A 24,754-nucleotide genomic window follows, 5' to 3' on the forward strand; every position below is an offset into this window, starting at 1 on the left:
CACACGAACGGCAAGTACCCTATCTTACAACCAAGGACTTTAAGACTTAAAGATCGACTAGCCGGCTCACTCTGAAACGCCCCCCGAAGACAACCATCTCTCCCACTTCCTTCCTTCTTACTACCTTCCTTTCAAAGCTTGACAAAATAGGAAGGAAACATCTTTTGCATAAGGAGCTATTTTTTACCGTGCAGACTCTCGTGAGAGACTCGTCTACTCAAACGCAGCAAAATCTAGAGGAGAAATAATTTTCCAGTAGCATTCCAAACCGAACTTGGAAACACGCTCTAGGCAGTAATGAGATCCAGCAGTAATCCTGTAAATTCTAAATCATCCCTTTGGGCAGATAGGATTTCGCCGCTACGTCAAAGGCCCCTAGACGTGACACCAGCAGACCTAGATGCGAGTCCCAGCTCTGTTGTGCTCCTTCCGCCAACCATTGCTGTCACCAGAAAGGGGAAAAGATCCCATTTTGCCGTGTTTTTAAGAGTCCCCTTTTCAAAAATAAATAAGATCACTCACTAATAAGAGTTGGGGGAGGGACGCCTGGGTGGCTCAGTCGGTTAAGCGTCCAGCTCTAGATTTGGGCTCAGGTCACGATCTCACGGTTCAGGAGTTCGAGCCCTGAACTGGGCTCTGCACTGACCGTGCGGAGCATGCTTGGGATTCTCTCTCTCTCTCTCTCTCTCTGCCCCTCCCCCACTTGCTCTCGCTCTCTCTCTTACAATATACTTTAAAAACCAGTAAGAGGGGAGCCAAAAGGGAAAGCTCCAAAGGAGACACATTGGTCATCAGCGTTCCATCTCAAGGAGCTCCTTGGCCACAGCTAACTGCCCACGAAGAAGTTCACACGTTGACCCGGCCTCCTCGCATGGAAGTTAAAGAATCAGTCGGTTAAGCGTCCGACTCCGGCTCAGGTCATGATCTCGCGGTTTGTGGGTTCGAGCCCCGCGTCGGGCTCTGTGCTGACAGCCCGGACAGTCGGGTTGACTCTCCAGCCCCAACGCCTCCAGCCTCTTGGTCTGGAGTAAAACGTTCCCGAGGGGAACCGTGGAGAGTAAATGTTAAAACGTAAAAGATATCAGTTATGCAAATCCAGAAACATGAAGATCTGAGGCCAAACAACTAAATAGCCAATATCATCCGAATAATTTTTAAAGTCACAGCGTCTCAACATACAACGTGTCACCATGTGCGGTCACTCCAAATGATGGTAAATATGAAAACACCGCAAATACGCATTTGCCTACCGATACGCGTCCTGGAATTCTAAAAGGTTTCCCAGTTTCCTGGGGCGCCTGGGTGGCTCAGTCCGTTAAGTGTCTGACTTTGGCTCAGGTCATGATCTCATGGTTTGTGCGTTCAAGCCCCACATCGGGCTCTCCTCTGTCGGCGTGGTGCCTGCTTGGGATTCTCCGTCCCACCCCCTCTCCCTCTGCTCTTCCCCTGCTCTCTCTCTCTCTCTCAAAAATAAATAAACAAGCAAAAACGAAGTAAATAAAAGGTTTCCCAGCTTCCTCAAATGTCATTTTAATATAATTACAAAATGCTTCAAGAGAGCACGGTGTTTGTAATTCTTCCCGGCAGAACATTTGACTCAGAAATGTGTGCTTGCGATTCTCCTTAAAATAAAAGGAACAGCACGTATCGCAAGATATTATTTAACGTGTATCTGTGCCACCTGTAATTTACTCCATAAATTACTATAATTTCTGATAAAAAGGGAACAGAATTCAAACTACAGATATGACGGACGGTACAAGACATGTGATTAACGGGGGGTAAACAGAACGAAAGGACCCAATCGTAACACAGCAAAGACACACAAGGATCCTCAACACGAAGTCTCCCTGAGGACAAAGTTGAGTCTAAGACCGCTTCTCGCCACTTCTTAATTATTTCTTCCACCCTGGGAGTATTTATCAAGAGCCTGCTTTGTCCCGCCCGGACACTCGAGCTCGAGATACAACGGTAACCAAGAAAATTCTTGCCCTCATGGAGCTTACGTTCTAGCGTGAGACGCAAGGAAACAGATACATAAAATGTTAGACGCTGGCAACCACTAGGGAAAAACAGTAAAGCAGGGAAGGTGGGGGCAATGAGGAGGGGAAGGAGTCGGGGGGACTTTGTAAGTTTAAATAAGGTGGACAAGACAGACCTCAATGAGAAGACCATATTCCTGCAAAAGAACTCAGCAGGTGAGCTCTGCAGGTATCTGGGGGGAAAGCTTTCCGAGGAAATAAAAGGCCAGTGCAAAGGCCCTGAGGCAGGATCACACAGGGCAAGGAGGAGGAGCAGCGAGGGAGCAATGTGTCCGCAGGAGAAGAATAAAAAAAAGTGACAGGAGGGGGGCTCAGTCAGTGAAGCATTTGACTCTTGGTTTCGGCTCAGGTCGTGAACTCGTGGTTCGTGGGATCCCGCCCATCGGGCTCCGCGCTGAGAGCACAGAGTCTGCTTGGGATTCTCTCTCACGCTGTCTCTTTACCCCTCCCTGGCTCGCACACTCGCTCTCTCTCTCTCTCTCTCTCGCAATAAATAAACTTAAAAAAAAAAAAAAGTGGGGCACCTGGGTAGCTCAGTCGGTTAAGCATTTGACTCGGTTTCGGCTCACGTCACGATCTCAAGGTTTGTGAGTTCGAGCTCCAAGTTGGGCTCTGTGCTGAGGGCGCAGAGCCTGCTTGGGATCCCCTCTCTCTCTCTCTCTCTCTCTCTCTGCCCCTCCCCCATTCGTTCTTTGTCTCTCCCCCTCTCTCGAAACAAATAAGCATTATTTAAAAAAAAAAAAAAAACTAACAGGAAGCCAGGTCATGTGGGTTCATATCTCACGGTCCACTCCAGAAACAGCATGTACGTTCCGGACTAAGGTAAATGCAGAGAGTTCTTGTTGAGGGCGTTGGCTAAATCTCTAAGCTATATGGGTGGATAAAGGTCAGTGAAGACACACAAAGCACCGAACAAAGAAACAAACAGGAAGAGGGTACAAACTGTGCAAGGTTGAGGGAAGTTCAAGTGCCCAGGGAAGCAGTCCAACATCATGTCCAGATTGACCGCATTTCCCTGAGGATCACAATAGGCCACGGCGTTTCATTCTGAACCTTAGTATTTTGCTTCACTGCTTCCTTTCCATCACGGAAAAGACCTTCTTTAATGAACGGTCTGGAAGAGGCTGTCATGTCAGTCTGGGCACCACGGACATCAGGGGCCAGGTAATTCTTTGTTGTGGAGGCCGCCCTATGCATCACAGGATGTTGAACAGCATGTCCGGGTTCCACCCACCAGATGCCAGTGGCAACCCCCCCCAAAGCTAATCCCCCCCACACACAACCACAACTATCTCCAGAAATTGGCACATGTGGGGGGGGGGGCAAAATTGTGCCAGCTTGAGACCCACTGCTCTAATGTGAACAGATAAAAATTTCATCTCAGTTTACGAACATTTTTTTTTTTTTTTTGCAACGAATGGGTTGATCTTCAGGCATAGATCTGTTCCTAACTTCTAAACACCCCCAAAGCCATGTGCTACCTACTTACAGCTTAGAAAGAGTAAACGCCTCAGCCGTTCCAAATACCTTCCTGTCTCAGGGCCTTTGCACTGGCTGTTCCCTCTATGGTTTGCCCCAGGCAACTCGTCCTCCTACTTCGAGTCTTGCCAAAACGTTAAGTGCTGAGGGCCCTGGGAAGCTTCTCCCTGGTCCTGGGTCCAAGCATGTTAGGGATTCCTATCATCTGCTCCCAAAGCCCCTGCAGTCATACTCTGTAGCTACTCTCACAATGAAATAATTATTTTGGTCATGATTTATTTAACGTCTCTTCCGTTTCAGCAGCAACGAGATCTTCCCCGTTGGCTCGAGCAACACCAGAGCACTTACAACCATTACTGTGGACTCAAATTTAAATGAAAAAAGTATCGTCGCTGGCCAGCTCTGGTACCTTATTACTAACATAGTATGATGCCCTTACTTCCTAAGGGATCAAAGAACAATGACACAGACCACAGCCTAACCATAAATCTCTTAGGGGCCTCCGGGGGACTCAGTGGGTTAAGCATCCAACTCCTGGTTTCGGCTCAGGTCATGATCTCACGGTTTCATGGGTTCGAGCCCCGCATCAGGCTCTGTGCTCACAGGGCAGAACCTGCTTGGGATTCTCTCTCTCTCCCTCTCTCTCTCTGCCCCTCCCCCACTCACACTGTCTCTGTCCCTCTCAAAATAAATAGACTTAAAATAATCGATTAAAATAAATCTTTTAGGATGAAACCTTCACTATGAATATACTTCATGTGACCGTACATTTTTCTCCTTTGTTAATAAAAGCTACAAAAAGATTACGGCTCAGGTCATGATCTCACGGTTCATGAGTTTGACCCCCCCGCATTAGGCTCTCTGCTGTCAGCACAGAGCCCACTTTGGATCCTTTGTCCCCCTCCTTCTCTCTGCCCCCCCCACCCCGTGCTTGCATGCACGCTCGCTCTCTCTTTCTCTCTCTCTCAAAAATAAAAATAAACCTTAAAAAAAAAATGCTATTTGTTACCGATTTCCTCTCCTGCTTCAGTTCCTGGACGTAGCGGGCTAGCTCCACAGTGATGTGTGAGGTCATGTTCTCGGAGATAACTTCGTGCTGCCCGGCGTAATCGTTCATTTCGTTCAGGGTGGAAAGGAAGGCTTTACATGCCGTATACCTACGGAACAGAACACACGCCACTCCTTTGCAAACAAGGCCACGTCCGCTCTAACGCGCTGCGCGCTGACAAAATATTAATTAAAATCAGGTTAACGTGCATCGACCTCCCAGAGGATCCTGGCAATTCATCACACGTAAGAGTGGTCCGGTCAAAATGGCTCGGAATTAATTACCAGTGAGACACTTTGCATTTTGGGGAACGCCGAATCACTCTACATAAGGCAGGATTTGGCTCTGTTAATACTCGGTCCAAAGATACCCCCCAATACGTATACGTGGTAAATGCACTAATGCAGTGGATATTTAGGTCTAGGTGAGAGACATAATACTTTGGGGCCATCCACGGTAAGGTGCCTTAGCTACCGACTGAAATGAACACATTTCTCGGTGAAACAGACTCCTGATGTTACAAAGCCAAATCCAGACGGCGGACTGCATAATCCACACTTCCTGTATTTGCGTAGATTAAGCTTTTCCCCATCACCTTAACTGAAACGATCTGGAATAGGTCTAGTGACTCCGTCAAAGGGAAGTTAGTGGAGCAGGGTCTTTATGGTTCTTCCCGTTTAAAAACTGACACAAAGAGGAGCGGGGAAGGCAGCTTAGTTTTGTAGATTTCATTTTTTTCTTTCCTTCACCATCATCACCACTGGCATAAAGATATCACCACATAATGATCGGTGTTAAACAGACCTGTATTCCTCTTCCTCCTTCGAGTTCTTTTTAGGTTGGTATTTCTTTGCAAGATTCCTAAAACAAAAATGCAGACAATGTCACCTTCTGTAGAGAGATGACTGAGAGAAAAAAAAAAAAGACGACCGAGAAATCAGTGATGGAAGGTGAAGTCAGTGCTTTTGTTGACAACTTAAAAAAAAAAAAAATCAGAAAATGTCCACAGTTGAAATCCATTCATTTCCTTCGTTTTAAAAAAAAAAATTTTTTAACGTTCATTCGTTTTTTGAGAGACAGGGAGACACAGCGTGAGCAGGGGAGGGGGACACAGAATCCAAAGCAGGCTCCGGGCTCCGAGCTGTCGGCACGGAGCCCGACGCGGGGCTCGAACTCACGGACGGTGACATCATGACCCGGGCTGAAGTCGGGTGCTTACCCGACTGAGTCACCGGGGCGCCCCATTTCCTTCCTAGAGCAGATAAGAACAGAGAGGGGCAGGGGCACCTGGGGGGCTCAGTCGGTTGAGCGGCCGACTTCGGCTCAGGTCATGATCGCACGGTCTATGGGTTTGAGCCCCGCGTCGGGCTCTGTGCTGACAGCTCGGAGCCTGGAGCCTGCTTCGGATTCTGTGTCTCCCCCTCTCTCTGCCCCTCCCCCGCTCACGCTCTGTCTCTCTCAAAAATAAACATTAAAAACAACGTTTAAAAGAAAAGCACAGAGGGAGGCACCAGCTGATGTCGACCCGGCTTGAATCGGAGACTACAGACCCTGTGTACCCATGAAGCCACGTTCATCGGCAGCACTGAGCTGACGGTGGGTTTTCCCACCAGGCCACTGCTCCTTTGTGGTCCTCTGCAGCCGAATAGTATTACCCTAAACCCACGGAAAGCACGGGGACTACGTCCAAAATGTTCAAATTAAAACTCCAAGTGCCAAGGGCATGCCGTCAAGGCGGTGCGGCTGCCCCTCCAAAGAGCTAATGAAAAGGGGAGAAGGGGAAGGAAGCCTTCTCGGAGGAAGCGGAGACCATATTCGGGGGACGTTCACGCTACGACATTTCACGAGAACTTTCAACCTGCCCAGCCAATTTGCACCGATCGCACTCCGACGAGCCCGAAATCACTCCTATCTCTCTTCCGAATCTCACCTCCAGGTCAAGAATCCAGATAATGTCTACAGTCAACACGCTGCGATCTACACAAAAGCTAGGAGGCAAACATGAAAAAAGAAAACTCGCTCACATGGGTCTCGCTGGCTGATTTCTCGCGGGGCCTGCCTTCGGCGGCTGTGGTTTAGAGGAACAGCCAAAGGCTGACTAATGGTCCACAGTGGGAGCCCTCACCTGAGGGCTAGTCCTCTTTTCTAGCAGCTACTTTCACTATTTTGTTCTTTCATTTCCCCTGAATCTACAGAATCGTCTAGAAAAAAAAAAAAAAAAAACGTGCCGTCCTAAGTTTACAGTTTGGATCAGGGTACATTTCATGGACAAAGTGGATGTGATCTCATCTCTAACAGGTGTTACTAGACGACACGAGGCCGTGGACTTGGGTAAAAAGTCTGTGTGTTCAGGTCTTCATCCGTGAGTCCGAGGGGACTGGATGAAATGACCTCTACTGTCCCTTCAGGTTTGGAAATTCTAGGGGAGTATGTAACATCCACCAGAATATTGATCGTTGTCATTTAAAATGAAGATACGAGGGGGGCTCCTGGCCGGTTCAGTCAGTAGAGCCTGTGACTCTTGATCTCGGGGTCGTGAGTTCAAGCCACACGCTGGGCGTAGAGATTACTTAAAAATAAGGTCTTTATTTTTTTTTAATTTTTTTTAATTTTTTTTGGTAACGTTTATTGATTTTTGAGACACAGAGAGACAGAGCACGAACAGGGGTGGGTCAGAGAGAGAGAAGGAGACACAGAATCTGAAGCAGGCTCCAGGCTCTGAGCTGTCAGCACAGAGCCTGACGCGGGGCTCGAACTCGCAAACTGTGAGATCATAACCTGAGCCGAAGTTGGATGCTTAACCGACTGAGCCACCCAGGCGCCCCAAAAATAAGGTCTTTAAAAATAAAAAATAAAATAGGGCACCTGGGTATTTCAGAGGTTGTGCATCCGAGTTCGGCTCAGATCATGATCTCACGGTTCATGAGTTCGAGCCCTACATTGGGCTTGCTGCTTTCGTCACAGAACCTGCTTGGGATTCTCTCTCTCTCTCTCTCTCTCTGCCCCTCCCCTGCTTGAGTTCTCTCTCTCTCTTTCTCTCAAAACTAAATTTAAAAAACATTAAAAAAAATTAAAATTAAAAATAAAATTAAAATGTGACTTGAAGAAAAAAACTAATGCAAAAGAGGGAAACCTTGTCTGCTAAAAGCACAGTACAGTTCTTTGAGCTGGTTTGACCACAATCACCCCGTAAAAGGAAGATTTAGTAAAAACAGTCTGTCCTCCTTACAGGTGGCAGGGACAAAAGGGGAACACGTGGAAAGCAGGTGAATATATAACCAACAGGTTCTTGTTAGCAAACATGGGAGACTGGAGTAGTAAAAAGCCTATTGGCTGCATGTGAAGTATTTTTTAATGTTTATTTATTTTTGAGAGAGCGGGAGAGAGAGACAGAGTGTGAGCAGGGGAGGGGCAGAGAGAGGGGGAGACACAGAACCCAAAGCAGGCTCCAGGCTCCGAGCTGTCAGCACAGAGCCCGATGTGGGGCTCAAACTCATAAACTGAGATCATGACCTGGGCTGACGTTGGACGCTTAAACGACTGAGCCACTCAGGTGCCCCTGCATGTGAAATGATTTTTAATGCAAGGTTTTAAATATTAATCATTTCTTCTGTTCACAATAAAGTATAAATGGAAAATACCACTTCGAAACTCACATCTTCTATAAAAATTCTTTCAAAAGTGTTATTTTAAAGGTTTATTGAAATCTGACTTCGGCTCAGGTCATGATCTCACAGCTCGTGAGTTCGAGCCCCGCGTCGGGCTCTTTGCTGACAGCCTCGAGCCTGGAGCCTGCTTCGGATTCTGTCTCCATTCCTCTACCCCTCACCCGCTAGTGCACGCGGGCTCTCTCTCTCTCTCTCAAATATAAAAGAAAACATTAAAAAAAAGTTTTTAAAAAAGTTAAAACAAAAACCCATCATACTGTGATGAATGAGTATCACTTTGATCATATTAGCGTACGTAAACAGCATTCAAAAAAGCTTCTTAAAAGCACCGATGAATAATTCACTCTATAAATGCCAGCAGAAAACTAAAAGCTTAAGAGGTCTGGAAGGGAAAGTCAGGATATTTCTCTCAGGGACCGCTACCAAAAAAAAGATCGACTTTCATTTGCATTCTCTGGAGATGGGCTTTCTTGCCCTATTTTGTACGAGGTTATTTTAACAAACAAGCAAGAAAATAAACCACAAAAAGCATCTATAAATTTATGGGATCTTTCTGAGAACTTTTAAGTGTTTTATATATTAAACTTGCTCTTCAGACAGGCTAATTAAAAGGCAAGAGAAAAATATAATCCTCTCATAAGGATACTGGATGTAAACTTAGTTGATCCTAAGAACCACAGGGAGGCTTTTGAAAAGGAGATACTTGGGCTCCATTCCAGACCCTCTGAAATGGAAGGTCCAGGGCTGGGTCTAGGAATGTTTTGTTTTTTCCTATCTTTCGTTTTTTTAAAGAAGCTCACCACAAGATTTCCAGATAAAGACAGCGGAACAAAATTCGATCAGAGAACTATGCTTTCCCAGTAAGAGGTCAAAGTCACAAGCCAGGACAATTTTCAACAGCGGAAAGCAAGCCGATGAAGAAAGGAACGCAACCTCAGTCTACACAGTCTGAAAAGTGGTGACCGTGGCGAGGGACGGAAGATTCTGGAACAATAGAACCCCACCGCCGCTGCGGGGTGGGGCTGGGGGGTAAGCCCACCAAACCCTGAAGAGCAATTTTTTTTTTTAATTTTTTTTAACGTTTATTTATTTTTGAGACAGAGACAGAGAGAGACAGAGTATGAACGGGGGAGGGGCAGAGAGAGAGGGAGACACAGAATCGGAAGCAGGCTCCAGGCTCCGAGCCATCAGCCCAGAGCCCGACGCGGGGCTCGAACTCACAGACCGCGAGATCGTGACCTGAGCTGAAGTCGGACACTTAACCGACTGAGCCACCCAGGTGCCCCCCAAATTGTATTACTATTGAACGGACGAACCAAGAGTATATCCCAGGTATTGGGCTCTAATGTCTGTTCTCCCTTTTTTTTTTTTAAGTTTATCTATTTATTTATTTATTTTGAGAGAGAGAGAGAGGGAGAGAGAGATAGTGTGTGAGTGGGGGAGGGGCAGAGAAGGAGGGAGAGAGAGAATCCCAAGCAGGTTCCATGCTGTCAGCACAGAGCCCGATGCAAACTCCTGACCTGAGCCGAGATCCAGGGTCAGATACTTAACTGACTGAGCCACCCAGGTACCCCCCCCATGTCTGTTCTCATTACTACCTCACTGAAGTGCCCATATTAAACATAAGCAAGGTGAAAAGATATGTAATACAGAAGAAAAGGAAGGAAGGGAGGGAGGGAGGAAGGAAGGAAGAAAGGAAGGAAGGAAGGGAGGAAGGAAGGGAGGAAGGAAGAGAGGAAGGAAGGAAGGAAGGAAGGAAGGAAGAGAGGAAGGAAGGAAGGAAGGAAGGAAGGAAGGGAGGAAGGAAGGAAGGAAGGGAGGGAGGGAGGAAGAAAGGGAGGAAGGAAGGAAGGGAGGAAGGAAGAAAGGGAGGAAGGAAGGAAGGAAGGATGGATGGATTTTTGGGAGAAAGGCAGGAAAGGAGGGAGGGAGGAAGGGAATGACAGAAAAACCCAATCTGGAAGAAAAGAAGCGAAACAGGCAAACACCGATTCCTCCAGACTATTTTACACTAGAGACAAACGTAATAACACCACGAAGCCAATAAAGCAAAGAACTCCCAGACCACAGACTAAAACGGACTGAAAGCTAAGGAAATGAACTAAGACCCAAAGCCCACCGCTACGGAGCTAGTGCATCAGGTGGGCTTGGGTATCGAATTCAACAGAGGAAAGTTTGGAAACGATCATAATAAGGAAAGCAACTAACAAAAGCAGGAAAAAAAATATCTATCGAAAGGGCAAGACGCTTTAACACAAGGAAAACTCCTCTCTCTGAAATATACACGACCCAGTAAGTAGCACAGAAACAACACTCCGATGCAACTGAAGAAAGTTCCCCCGAAAATAAATTAAAAATTGGAATCTGCATATGAAAAGGGCGCTAAGGAAACTGACAACGAATGAGCAACAACAGGGCTTAGCCTGGCCACGTTATCAAACTGCTAAGTGGAACAAAAAAATTCTTCACATCTACAGTCAAAAAAAAAAGCAAGCCACCTACAAAGAAAAAAAATCTGGCTGCCCCCAGACTTTTCCAACAAAAGACAATGCAGCAACAAAGTTTGGAGAGACAGAAAATATTACCAGAGAACAAGCAGGTCAAATTATTATCAAGTATGAGGGCATTCTCAAACAAGAACAAACCCGAGAATTAGTCCACAAGCTCTCATTAGGGTAGAAAATATTCCTATTTTTCTTGATGCCCAGAGATAAGCAGAGAGGCTGTGGTCGAAGAAAGAGTGGTGAACATACACTCATATTTAAAAACAGGACTAAGACAAACGAACCGTGGGACTCAGGTTACAGACGATATTATATCACTCAGAAAAGGAAGAAAAACATGTAAATATTATTTTCTTTACCTTAGCAGTGAGTCAACCGAGCCCGTTTAACATCGTAACATGGAGCTTAAAATAGAGAACAGTAAGGGGGCGGCCGGGCGGCTCAGTCGGTTAAGCTCGCGACTTTGGCTCAGGTCATGATCCCATGGTTCATGGGTTCGAGCCCCGCGTCAGGCTCTGTGCTGATAGCTCAGAGCCTGCTTGGGATTCTCTCTCTCTCCCTCTCTTTGCCCCTCCCCTGCCTGTTCTCTCTCTCTCTCTCTCTCTCTTAAAATAAATAAACTTAAAAAAAAGAAAGTCTAAGTGGCTTCCACGCATAAAAAAAAGGCTTAAGCTCATTGATAACAAGAGAAACGCTAATGCTCAGACGCACCAATTTTTACTTATCACCTTGGCAAAGATAGAACGGACTGGTACCAAGAGGCACTGAGGGTCAAGGAAAGTTGCACTGCCACCCAATAGGGCGTGAGTGGTAAGGGTCACAGCCTCTGAGAGTCGACTTGGCAAAAACGCCACCAAACCCAGGGCGCTCCTTTTAGGAACTTAGTCTCCAAGCAGGCTGGCCAAGTGGATTACTCAAGGCTACGCACTGCAACTTTGTTCAGCGTTGCAAACAATTGGAAACACGTCCACCAACCCGATGCAACATTATAAAACCGCAAACATAAAAATGAGTCCTCGGGAAGATCTCCAGGATGTAGCAAGGCAAGGGCACGCTGACCTGCCGGGGGAAATGAGGAGGCAAACACACTTAGTTGCCTGTGTCGGCATAAAATCTCTCTATGGAAGGATAAACAGGAGACGGAGAACATTCATTGTCCCCAGGGGCAGTGGGAACAGAAGGGACACTTTGCTGTAGACCGTGTTGTGCCTCTGGAAGTTTTCATCCTATGAATTCATTACCTGGTCATAACCAATAACTTTCTTAAAAAAAAAAATACAGTTGCTAAGGGCAGGGCACCTGGGTGGCTCAATCGGTTGAGCGTCCGACTTCAGCTCAGGTCACGATCTCGCGGTCCGTGAGTTCGAGCCCCGCGTCGGGCTCTGGGCTGATGGCTCAGAGCCTGGAGCCTGCTTTGAATTCTGTGTCTCCCTCTCTCTGCCCCTCCCCCACTTGTGCTCTGTCTCTCTCTCTCTCAAAAATAAAAATAAACATCAAAAAAAATGAAAAACAAAAACAGGTGCTAAAGGGCAATACATAGCTGGTTCTCTTATACAGGTCAGATAAGATGTTTAAAATTTTCTTAGGAACTTGACCTTACGCTGCCTTGAATAAACAGTAACTATCGCAACGGTCAGTAAACTTTTTTATGTATTTATTTATTTAGAGAGAGAAAGAGAAAGGGAGGAAGAGAGAAGATGAGGGGGGAGGGGGGGGAAGCAGAGAGAGAGAATCCCCAAGCAGGCTCTGGCTGTCAGCACAGAGCCAGATGTGGGGCTCGAACTCATGAACCGTGAGAACACGACCCGAGCTGAAATCACGAGTTAGACGCTTAACAGACTGAGCCACCCAGGTGCCCCTACGCTTTTGCTACAAAGGGCCAGACAGTAGATATTTTAGACTTGCACGTAGGTCATGATCACATGGTCCCTGTTGCAACTAGTTACTTGCCACTGTTTTGCAGAAGCAGCCATGGACAATACGTAAATAAAGGAGTGGACGTGGCTGGGTTCCCGTAAAACTTTATTTACAAAACCAGGCAGCGGATGGGTTGGGACACAGGTTGTAGCCTGCCGACACCTCACCTACAGAAATCAAAGCCCCGACTCTCATCATTTGCTTGTAAAAATAAGCGAGCACCTCTTTCCTCTAATGCTGAAAAACTAAAAATGACTTGAGGCCAGAAGTCTCCCCGCAAAGGCCATGTTGCCTTTTCAACATCAGACGGATATTTCAGGCAAGCATTTGCCGGGTATGCTTCAGTCACGCTGGCCTTTCCGTCCCTTGAACACGTTCCCACACCCCGGGGCCTTTGCACTTGCTGATTCCTTGGCCTGGGAGAGCTATCCCCACACCTTGGCAGGCCTGCCCTCTCCTCGTCCTTCAGTTCTCAAGCAACAGGCTTTCCCCGGCCAGTCTAGCTTACGTAACCCCCACCTGCCACCAGGCTGCACTACATCGCTGGCTTTAGGTATCTGGGGTGGTAACTGCTATCTTTAGATGATTTAATTTCTTGCTTATCTGCATGTGCTCACACGCACGCGGTCCGTTTCCCGCAGTGAGAAGGTCGAGTTCCGCAGCGTCTCGTTCATGAGACACATCGGGGGTCCTGTTTGTCGGTGAGCCCTCCTCAGCTCTCAGGCCTGTGCAAACCCACAATTCTCCCTGAAGCGGGGCTAACCAAACGTCTGACACGAGAGCCCTGTTGATCCGCTCTTTCTCCGGCTACTTACTGAGTCCCTGTTACGCATCGGGCACTGTCCTGTACCCTGGGGACACTTCAGTGCACACAGCTCAAAACCCGTGCCCTTGAGGGGTCTCCGTTCTAGCAGAAAGGAGTGGAAGGCAATGAACAGTAGGTATGGGCCATAAGGCAATGTTACCGGGTGTTAGAAAGTTACCAGTGCTCTGGAAAAAGTGGAAGGTAGGGGCGCCTGGGTGGCCCAGGCGGTTAAGCGTCTTGACTCTTGATTTCGGCTCAGGTCCTGATCTCACGGTTCATGGGATCGAGCCCCGCATCAGGCTCTGCGCTGACAGTGTGGAGCCTGCTTGGGATTCTGTCTCTCCCTCTATCTCTGCCCCTCCCCCACTCTCTCTTCTCTCTCTCAAAAAAAGCAAATAAGCATTAAAAATAAAGAAAGAAAAAGGGTAAACTACAGCAGGAGGACGAGGCAGGCCTCGCTGAGCAGGCGACCTCTGAGCAAAGACTTGAAGGAGGTGGGGGGGGGATGGCCACGCGGATCGAGGGGAAGGATATATAGGGGATCCCCATATGGAAGGTGAGCCCGGGGTGAGGGCGAGCCTGGTGTGTACAAGAAACAGCAGGGAGGCGGGTATGGTTAGGGCAGAGAGGAGGGAGAAGGGGGAAAGAGGTGATGTCAGAGAGGTTGGGGTTTACGATCACACAGGGCTTTGTTAAGACATCTATCGTTAAGGATTCTGGATTTACGGAGTACAATAGGGAGTTGTTGGAACTCTGAACAGAGCGCCATGATCTAGCTGCTGTGTGGAAAACAGAGAGAAGACACGGGATAAGAAGGGAATAAGAGAGGGGCGCCTGGGTGGCTCTGTCGATTGGGTGTCCGACTTCGGCTCAGGCCATGATCTCACGGTGTGTGGGTTCGGGCCCCGCGTCGGGCTCCGTGCTGACGGCTCAGAGCCTGGAGCCTGCTTTGGATTCTGTGTCTCCCTCTCTCTCTCTCTGCTCCTCCCCCACTCAAGCTCTGTCTCTGTCTCTCTCAAAAATAAATAAACATTAAAAAAAAATTTTTTTTAAGAAGAAGGGAATAAGAGAAACCAGTTAGAAGCCCCATAATAACCCAGGTGAGAGGTGCTGGGGCCTGGACCGCCACGGCCGCAGCAGAGGTCAAGAGGAGGAGTCGGACCCTGGGTAAATTTGCCAAGTACAGTCCTGATGGCTTAGATGAGGGATGGGGGGGGGGGGGTGTCACGCGAGAGAAAGAGGGGGAACCAACGGTGTCCGGGGCTCCTGATCCAAGAAGCGAGGAGGCAGCTGCCCTCAAGTGAGTGGGGAAAAGCTGGGCCGTGCGGACGCAGAATCTGAGCGGACAGATTCAGTTCTGGGCACGTCGCATTTCAGACGTCCCCCTGGAGACACTGCGTAATCTGTGTCGGAGTCCGGGACAGAGGTCTAGCTTGGAGATGCGTATCTGCGAGCCACGGCTACACAGACCATACTTAAAGCCAGAAGAGATCACAAGGGGATACAGGAGACGGGGACTGGGCACGGGGGCACGCCGGATGAAGAGAAGGAGGCAAAGGAGAACCCAGTAAAGGGGGGTGCGAAGGAGCTCCAGTGAGGTGGAAAGAAGGAAGCCAGAAGGACTGGAATTCGAGAGGCCGGGCAAGGAGGAGGGAGCATCCGCCCCGTCAAAGCCGCCGATGGGTCAGGGACGCTGCAGACCGGGGACGGGAGGTTGGGTTGAACAACATGGAAGTCACTGGAACCCTCGAAGAGCAGTTCTGGCTGAGCCGTGCGGGGTGAGTTGAAAGTACTGACAGGAGGGGCGGCCGGGTGGCTCAGTGGGTTGAGCATCCGACCTGGATTTCGGCTCAGGTCACGATCCCGCGGTTCATACGATCGAGCCCCCCAAGCCGGGCTCTGCGCATGGAGCCTGCTTGGGATTCTCTCTCCCTCTGCCCCTCCCGTGCTCACTCTCTCTCTCTCAAAATAAATAGAGAAACATTTAAAAAGTAATCAAGCAGGGACAGGAGAGGGACCGGAGACAGCAAGTAAGAACACTTTCGAGAAGTCTGCCTATGAAGGGGAGCAAAGAAACCAGCAGGTGTTGGGGAGCACGGCGCACAAGAGGGGCGGGGCCTGGGTTTAGACAGGAGCATCTCTGGTGGGGGGGGGGGGCACAGAGACGTGGGGACAGACACCGAGAGATAGGACGTCTTCTTCGCACCGCTTCGATGTTCTCGGTGACGTTGGGAAGCCCACGGGAAGGATGGGGAAGGAGGTGCTGGGTTTGCAGAAAGGGGAGAAGCCGAATCACTTCGGTGAGTGGGGAGGGCGGGGGGCACATCGACAAAGCGCAGGGAGCATCTTATGTATCTGCATTGAGGACCCGCTGAGATTTGCATTCTTTCCCAAGGGCTTCCCGGTTTGTTGCTGGCATCCTCAGTCCCTCACCTCGGGTGCTGAGAAAGGCCAAGAAGGCAGGTGCAACACAGAGGGGGAGCTAAGGAAGCCCTTTGCTTTCGTGACGCGCAGAACGGAGCAGACGCCTGCTAGGCGCTGACTTAACGGCACCGGATAACAACACTCCCAAACGAAACGAGATTGTGGCAAAGGCACCAGGAAGGACCAGGGCAAGCTAGCGGAAAGACAGCAAATACACATAAATCCACAAGGTGAGACTGCATTTGGGGCTAAGGCCGTTATGCAACCCATTTTCCCATGCAAGACGTTTTACGACCAGCGGTGCGATACTGAAATAATCACCACGAAGCAGCCCCGTCCCTATTCCGACATTCAGTTCTTGAGGTCCTAAATGAGGCTGCTTTTACACGCAAGGAGCCAGAAGTTGATCTGGGTTCAGCAAGCCATAACCATTGTTTCGCTGGCCAACATGTTTTATGTTTTACTTGCTGAGTGGAAACAAGACTAGTCAGCCCACAAAGATATTCCATGGGTGCTCATTTATAAACAACAACACCACCAGCCCTAGAAGGATCTGCCTTCTCTCAGTGACCCATGACCTACCCCTCCTGCAGATGCTCTTTTTAAACACTTGTTTTTAATGTTTATTTACTTTTGAGAGAGAGAAACACAGACAGAGAAACAGAGACAGAGGGAGACACAGCATCCGAAGCAGGCTCCGGGCTCCGAGCCGTCAGCACAGAGCCCGACGCGGGGCTCGAACCTACGAACCGCGAGATCATGACCTGAGCCGAAGTCGGACGCTTAACCGACTGAGCCACCCAGGAGCCCCAGGTGCTCTTTGGGTTCAAACGAAATGTTTTCATACCAAAAGTCATCTGGATCTTTAAACAGGTCTTAAAACAGCCTGCACAAACCAATTCGACCCAACGAGAAATCAGCGGAGGTTGTGTGTGCCACTCGAGCTCCACCGACAATTTTTATACATTTTATCCAAAAGCACAAATTTCTTCGATAATTTCATCATTAAAGAGGTAAGTCGCCCAACCACTTTTATTTTTTTATTTATTCTTAAAAAAAAAAAAAGTTTGTTTTTGAGAGAGAGAGAGAGCATGAGTTGGGGAAGGGCAGAGAGAAAGAGAGAGAGAGAGGGAGACACAGAATCTGAAGCAGGCTCCAGGCTCTGAGCCATCAGCACAGAGCCCGATGCAGGGCTCGAACTCGGGACTGGCGGGATCGTGACCTGAGCCGACGTCGGACGCTTAACCGACTGAGCCACCCGGGGGCCCTGTGATCCAAGCACTTTTCAAATGTGGCTCCCCGGGACTCTCACACACTGCTGGATGGATCGTGGATCAGGAGAAGCATTTGGAAGACTGTGTATGTGAAGCTACACATACAGGGTGCCTATGACCCCGCAATCCCACTCCTGGGTGGAGACAGACTCTGTACCCCCAAACAGGGGCCTGGCAGCAGAGGAACGGATAAAGGGCGGTACACTCACATACCCGAATACTATCCACCGATGAAAAGAAAGAAGCTACCACCACATGCGGCCACATGAACGAATCTTACAAACATCAGGTAGAACAAAAGAAGCCAAAATCAAACAGTGCCCAGTAGATGAATCCATTCACAGGAGGTTCAAAAACAGGCAAGACTGTCCACGTGGTTGGAAGTCAGGAGAGCGGACAAGGGTGGACGAGTGTGGGAGGAGGGCGGTGCACCAGGAGGGGCTGGAATTGCCTGTTCCTCCACCTGGGTGGAGGTAACCCTGCTGGTTACCAGGGGGGTGGTTCACTCTGTGGATTCCTGGGGCTGCGCACTTGGGACTCGTGCATTTCTCTGTGTATATGTTACACTTCAATGAGAAGCATTCTGAAAAGGGGCGCCTGGGTGGCGGCTCGGTCGGTTAAGCATCAACTCTTGATTTCCGCTCAGGTCACGATCTTGCAGGTCAGGGGTTCGAGCCTTTATTGGGCTCCGGGCTGACAATGTGGAGTCTGCTTGGGATGCTCTCTTTTTCCCTCTCTTTCTGCCCCTCCCCCACTCCTGCACGCGTACATGGGCGTATGCTCTCTCTCTCTTAAAATAGATAGATAGATAAAGCCGTTTTCCACAAAAATAAGTAGCTCCAATATTTTAAAAACGCAGAGCCTGAAGGCAATAACTTAGCTTTTATTTTTACTGTTCTATGAAAACGAATTTTCCACATTAAAAGCAATGGTTTCCATTGAAACAGTACCTTACGTAAGGGGGAAAAGGAATATTTAAAGGATTGTACATCTGTCGTATAAGTGAGAATCTAAATTATCAGTACATCCATTTTGCAGTTAACAAACAACCTTTGTCAATATCAACTTACCTGAGTTGTTTTGCATAGCTGAGTTCGATCTCTGTCCTTTCCTTTACAAATTTGATGTATTTCTCAAGAATGTCAATTCCCCACTGTGTGTGTTTTTCTAAGTTGTCAAATTGATCCTGTTTAAAAAAAAAAAAAAAAAAACACAAAGAGCTTATAATCCTTCTCTGTGATTAATAGCATTTCAGCGAACAATGCTCTCAACGAGACGTCGCTATGTAGAAAGCAGTTCTAATATTTTCCATGATTGTCCTGGGTGCTTTTCTTGTTGAGGAGTTTTAAATCAACATTACCAAATTTGGTTTGAAAACTGCCTGGGGGACTGAACTCTGACCCACGCGTTCCCGTTAGCAACATGGTTTGAGGATCCAGTTCGTGTCCTAGTGCAAAGGAGAATGTCCTCTCCAGATTCCAAAAGCCGAGAGGTAAAACACCCGCCTCAACTCGGTGGGCAGCTAGCACCTTACTCGTCACCTCTCAGTTATTCAAAGCAGCTCACTGAAATTCGGGGCAAAGCACAGGGGAGCGAGAAGAGCTCCCAAGTACCGCTCTCTTCAAACAGATACATAAAATGACTCACGCGGACTTTATTGAGATGTTCAAACATCTATCAAACCCACACTGTGTGCCAGGAAAGGAGCTGGGGAAACCACCCCCACCCCCACCCCCGCCCCGGGCCCCATCTTGCAAGGTGCTTGAGGGTCCCAGCCTGGAACAACAAGGGGTGCTGGGTATCCCGGCAACCCCTACTGCAAAGGCCCGGACACGTCCAGGAATCAGGGGGCCTTGTCCTCTGCAGCGAGGGTGGGGGCAGGGCGCCAGGGAAGGGTGTTGGTGGCTGAGAAACAGGAGAAAGTCGGGGGCCCCTGGGTGGGTCAGTTTAAGCAGCTAACTCTTGATTTCCGCTCAGGTCACCATCTCACGGTTTGTGAGTTCGAGCCCCGAGTCGGGCTCTGGAAGGACAGCGCGGAGCCTGCTTGGGACTTTCTCTCTCTCCTCTTCTTTGCCCCTCCCCTGCCTGTGTTCTCTGTCTCTTTCTCAAAATAAACAAACATTAAACTTTTTTTTTTTTTTTTTTTAAAGAAAGCAACGGCAGAAAGTCTCAGCCCATCGGCCCAGGCGAAGGAGCCTTTTAGCCTCTCGAGTGGGCAAACGTGAGCCACTGAAGTTGCGAGGGGAGAGGCACGCCCACGGACGTGTTCAGAATCGTCAGGTGGTGGAAGTCAGGAGACGGTTCAGTTGTCCAGATGAGAGGAAACGGAAGAAGACGGAAGGACGTACAGACCCGTGACAACTAGGATCAACTAGTCTTGGTGGCCGATTGCGTAAGGAGGCTGGAGGGGGATATGAACGGGAGGCAGGATTCCGGAGGGCTCCCTGCCTCTACCTCCTGGGACCGAAGGACAGCACTTTGGGCTGAAGTGACGCATCGGGGGAGGGAGTGGCATGTCCAGAAGGGAGCTGGAAACACGGATCCGTTCGGAGCTTGCGGAGGGAGGCCCACGAGCTGGTGGATCTGAAGCAACAGGGCCTGGCGGGGGGGGGGGGGGGGGGGGGGGGGGGGCAGAAAGTTCTGGGAAAGAAAAGGGAGTGTCAGCGTGACATCGCGGGGAAGAGAGAACGGCCACGAGACAGGCAGATGCCAAGTCTCCTGAGAAGAAGCCGGAACAGAGAAGGTGGGTTCTGGCCCCAGCCAGGGACTTCACCGACGCAGGACCCCACACGTGGCCGAGCGTGGTCATCTGCCTGAGGGTGAAGAGCCAGTCCCCGCCTAACTTCACAACTCAGTCTTTAGGATCGTGTAAAATGGAAAAGTGTCAAATCAAATATAAAAAATACAAAGCCACAATTTGGGGCGCCTGGGGGGCTCAGTGGGCTAAGCGTCCGACTTCGGCTCAGGTCATGATCTTGTGGTTCGTGGGTTCGAGCCCCGCGTCAGGCTCCGTGCTGACAGCTCGGAGCCTGGAGCCTGCTTCCGATTCTGGGTCTCCCTCTCTCTCTCCGCCCCTCCCCTGCTCTCTCTCTCTCTCAAATAAATAAACAAACATTAAAATTAAAAAAAAAAAAACAACAGGAAAATAAGAAAACCAACAACTGTATTTGCTTAAAGGAAATTATTTAAAAACCATGATGGAAATAAAAGGAGATACGAATCAACGAAACATCATACCATGCTCCTGCTGGCTGAAAAGATTGGATATGCAGAATTGACTCAATATTAACCAAAGTCCCTGAAGGATGGCATACAGAAGTTGGTAAATTTTTTTTTAGAAGTTGGTCTAACTTGATTTAAGCATTAACTGAGAAGAATAAAAAGGAATGGGAATATTGTAAAAAGCATGAATTTGTATACTTGTAAGTGGGTGAACTGTTTGGTAGGTTAATCGTATCTCCATAAAGCTGTCAAAAAATAATAAAATTTTTTAAGTTAAAAAAAGAAAAAAAAATTTAATAAATAAATAAATAAACTTTTGAGAATACAAAAATACAAAACGACAATTTAATCCTAGCACATGCGTGCGCAATCCGACGGGACCGACTCAGCACCGCCCTTCAGCTTGATTTTAAAACCTAGCATTTCCCACTTTTAAACGTGTCCTCACGCTTTCATTCTGTTTTCCGTTCAAGGCTGCGCACACCGGAAAGTGAGTCGACTTCGTTCCCTCCAAGTCCGCCTTGGGTGGAAGCAGGCAGGCAACGGGGTCCAAAGCACTTTTTCTCCGATGTCAGAAAATCTCTCCTTGAAGAAAACTCGTTTCCTCAACCTTGATCTGTGCCCCCCACCCCCCTCCCCCCACCTCCAGGCCCACGGAACACTTGGAAAAATTAAGGTTTTATTTTACAGGAATGTTTTTCTCATGGAAAAATCACTGTAAGATGTTTGTCTTTCAACCTAATAAGTGTCCACCTGATCATAAAAAGCAAGGGACAAATATTTAAGGCTTTGGTTGATTCTTGGTCCCCAATAATACATTCCATGGACATCCAGTCTCCACTTAAGGAACACTAGTCGGGAAGATTATTTATTTGTGTTATCTGGAAAGAGAGGGGTTGTCAAGCAAATTAGGTCACTTTAAACTACTTGAGGGAACAAATACACAAATAATTCGAGTAAAGATTACAAATCATCCCTAGCTATTTAGACCAAGGCTCGTTAAAGCTCTCTGCTAATTGGTAACCCTTTGCTAATCTAGTTTCATAGCGACCCTATTTATTTAAAAACTCCTTTCCAGGGGCGCCTGGGTGGCTCAGTCGGTTAAGCGTCCGACTTCAGCTCAGGTCACGATCTCGCGGTCCGTGAGTTCGAGCCCCGCGTCGGGCTCTGTGCTGACCGCTCAGAGCCTGGAGCCTGTTTCGGAGTCTGTGTCTCCCTCTCTCTCTGACCCTCCCCCATTCATGCTCTGTCTCTCTCTCTGTCTCAAAAATAAATAAACGTTAAAAAAAATTTTTAAAAAAAAGAAATTAAAAAAAAAAAAAAAACAAAAACTCCTTTCCAGGGGCGACTGGGTGGCTCAGTTGGTAAAGCGTGTGACTCTGGATCTCGGGGTCGTGAGTTCGAGCCCCACACCGGGTGTAGAGCTTACTTAAAAAACTAAAGTGAAATAAAATGTCGCAAATCAAATGTTTAAAAATAATAAAACATCTCTAATGATGCCACACTCTACCGTTCCCATCACACGGATCACCGCAGCATGAACTTTTTTTTTTTTGACAGCAGCTGAAAGAAAATTCAAAACAGATGAAAAACTAATCAACCCACTTACATTCTTGACCAAAATGTGGAAAACTTAATGGAAAAGAATTCCAAATCTTCAAAAGACTCCTTTGTGAGCAAATATTATAAATGGCCCTTTAAAAAAATAGCTTTGGCGGCTTTGAAGATGGTGCCATTATCAAAAATTCCTCCTTTCCCGCTTTCATTTATGTGGGTTATGGCTATCAATATTTACTCTAGCGGAAATTAGAAACTGAGAGAGTTTAAATCGTATTTATTGATCCCTCCAGAAGACAACACTAAATCCATCACGTGCTAAAATATTTTTATTTATTTTTGAGACAGAGAGAGACACAGCGTGAGCAGGGGAGGGGGCAGAGAGAGAGGGAGACACAGAATCCGAAGCGGGCTCCAGGCTCTGAGCTGTCAGCACAGAGCCCGACGCGGGGCTCGAACTCAGAGACTGTGAGATCGTGACCTGAGCGGAAGTCGGACGCTTCACCGACGGAGCCACCCAGGCGCCCCTCACGTGCTAAAATAAATAGCATTGTTTCCTTTTCAAGAATGTTCCTTTCCAAAACAAAACAGAAAAGTGGGAAGGCTGGCGTTGGTTTACATTTTTGCAAACCTCTTTTATGTCTGGCTTAATGGAATGCAGCGGGGTTTTCGGATGCCTCTGTTGGGATTCCCTACTTTGGTTGCATTATACGAAAAAATAAGACTTCACCCAGATATGCAGTAAGAAAGTGGAGGAGCATTTCAAAAGCCTTTTTAGGGAATCCTGGATACTCTTTGGTACCACACCCAAGTTCAACAAATAGTAGCTTCTTCAAGGCTAGCTTCGATGTGAAATCTGAAACCACACCAGTGAATTTTTCATATCGGGTTACAATAAAATGCACTTTGAATGGCTCTTTTGCCGGCGCACGACTGTGTAACATTATGCACTTAGAAAATACACATGTATTTTTAAACATTTTATTTTTAAGTAATCTCCACACCCAAAGTGGGGTTCGAACTCACAGCCCCGAGGTCAAGAACCACTACCTTGTGACACATACTCTAAAATTTCTAGGGGCGCCTGGGTGGCTCAGTCGGTTTGAGCGTCCGACTTCGGCTCAGGTCATGGTCTCGAAGTCAGCGAGTTCGAGCCCCGCATCGGGCTCTGTGCTGACAGCTCGGTGCCTGGAGCCTGCTTCGGATTCTGTGTCTCCCTCTCTCTCTGCCCCTCCCCCACGGGTGCTCTGTCTCTCAAAAATAAATAAATGTAAAAAAAAAATTTTTTTTTTAATTTAAAATTTCTATTGGAGGGGCACCTGGGTGGCTCAGTCGGTTAAGCGTCCGACTTCGGCTCAGGTCATGATCTCGCGGTCCGTGGGTTCGAGCCCCGCGTCGGGCTCTGTGCTGACGGCTCAGAGCCTGGAGCCTGTTTCAGATTCTGTGTCTCCCTCTTTCTCTGCCCCTCCCCTGTTCATGCTCTCTGTCTCAAAAATAAATAAATGTTAAAAAAAAATTTTTTTTAAATAAATAAATAAAATAAAATTTCTATTGGAAAGCTTCATATCTCCAAAGATGAAGGAAGTCAGATAATACAGAACCTAACGGAAACTTATGTTTAGTTGACGACTGCATACTATATACCCCCTCAAGAATTCACTCCAGAATTGCCCAGAGACGAGCAAATGGATGTTTCCAAGGAGCTGGGTAGGTACCACGTGATGAACCCCCTCTTGACCTCTCACTGCTCCTCGAATTCGAACCAAACAAACTTTTTTGGTGCCAAGAGCTGTTGGCCACACAAGAGGCTGACTAAGCTGCAGAGACAAACGAGGAGAGTGTACCAGGGTATCAATCAGATGCACGTACTGTATTTTCCAATTATTTTCACATCTGGTTTTATGCACAGTAAAGAATGAACCAGAAGTACGAACGACAGCATCTTTTTTGGGTCATCCTATCTTCAGCAGAGTTCCTAAAGAATCATGAAGTTCAACACAGACCAATTTTGCCTTGCCTCACCTACAATATCAACTCATCAGTTGGGGGGCCAAGACGGGTCTCTCTGGGTCAGTATGTAAATGACTACTCTCGCTACGCAAGAAGCCTTCTGAAATCTGATTTTGTTTTTTCAAAGCACGCAAAAGAACGGACACGGGAACTACTTGCAGAAAAGCTGGTTACTTTAAGATGAGGAGACCCAAGTCAGCCACAGGGAAGTTCTTCTCCAAAGTACAGGACTTCCCGTGGCTGAAAAGTAGACGAAATCGACGCGAATTCAAAATCCCGGGAATCCGCCAATCTGGTAAGAAACTATGTTGCTCAAGTCACCTCCATGTAGATGGCTCCCATTTAGAGGAAGGGTATGTGGGAGGCCCCATCTCCACAATTCTCTCCCTCTGCAGTGAGTCTGTGCTGTCTGGACCGGTGTTTTAGGAGACTCTAATTTCTTTGAATTTTTTTTACATTAATTTTTTGAGAGAGGACAAGTGGGGAAGTGGCAAAAGAGGGGGAAAGAGGGTCCAAAGCAGGCTCTGTGCTGTCAGCAGCGAGCCCCGTGTGGGGCTCAAACTCATGAAATGCGAGATCACAGCCCGAGCCAAAGTCGGATGCTCAACCGACTGAGCCACCCAGGCGCCCCAGGGAACTTTAATTTAGGGTAAATACACTTTCCTAAAGACTAGGGCACTTTGAGAAGCAGACCTTAAATGGATCTATCTGAACAGAATCTCTTGGGATGATATTATTCGTATTAGCTTCCTCTTATCTTGGAGAGAAAACTGTCAACACATATAGATCTACCCAGAGTAAATG

At 47.9% G+C, this 24,754-nt stretch overlaps 1 protein-coding gene and 1 long non-coding RNA gene across 8 annotated transcripts in view; one reads left to right on the top strand and one right to left on the bottom strand.

Annotated features, from left to right (window-relative positions):
* Nucleotides 1-24,754, bottom strand: part of FNBP1 (formin binding protein 1) — a 140,913-nt gene that overhangs the window by 71,316 nt on the left and 44,843 nt on the right. For all 7 annotated transcript variants that reach the window (XM_042912361.1, XM_042912365.1, XM_042912364.1 and 4 more), the window contains exons 2-4: nucleotides 18,232-18,347; nucleotides 5,374-5,430; nucleotides 4,531-4,678 (exon numbers count right to left, since the gene is read on the bottom strand). In XM_042912361.1, the coding sequence (XP_042768295.1) occupies nucleotides 4,531-4,678; nucleotides 5,374-5,430; nucleotides 18,232-18,347 (321 nt within the window). The remainder of the gene's footprint in view (nucleotides 1-4,530; nucleotides 4,679-5,373; nucleotides 5,431-18,231; nucleotides 18,348-24,754) is intronic.
* On the top strand, nucleotides 14,686-20,106 carry LOC122204739. Its single transcript, XR_006195769.1, has 3 exons — nucleotides 14,686-15,241; nucleotides 16,761-16,900; nucleotides 19,312-20,106. It is a non-coding gene; the product is annotated as an uncharacterized LOC122204739 (long non-coding RNA).

The sequence above is a fragment of the Panthera leo genome, chromosome D4 (genome assembly GCF_018350215.1).
Source record: "Panthera leo isolate Ple1 chromosome D4, P.leo_Ple1_pat1.1, whole genome shotgun sequence".
In the NCBI taxonomy this organism is placed as follows: domain Eukaryota; kingdom Metazoa; phylum Chordata; class Mammalia; order Carnivora; family Felidae; genus Panthera; species Panthera leo.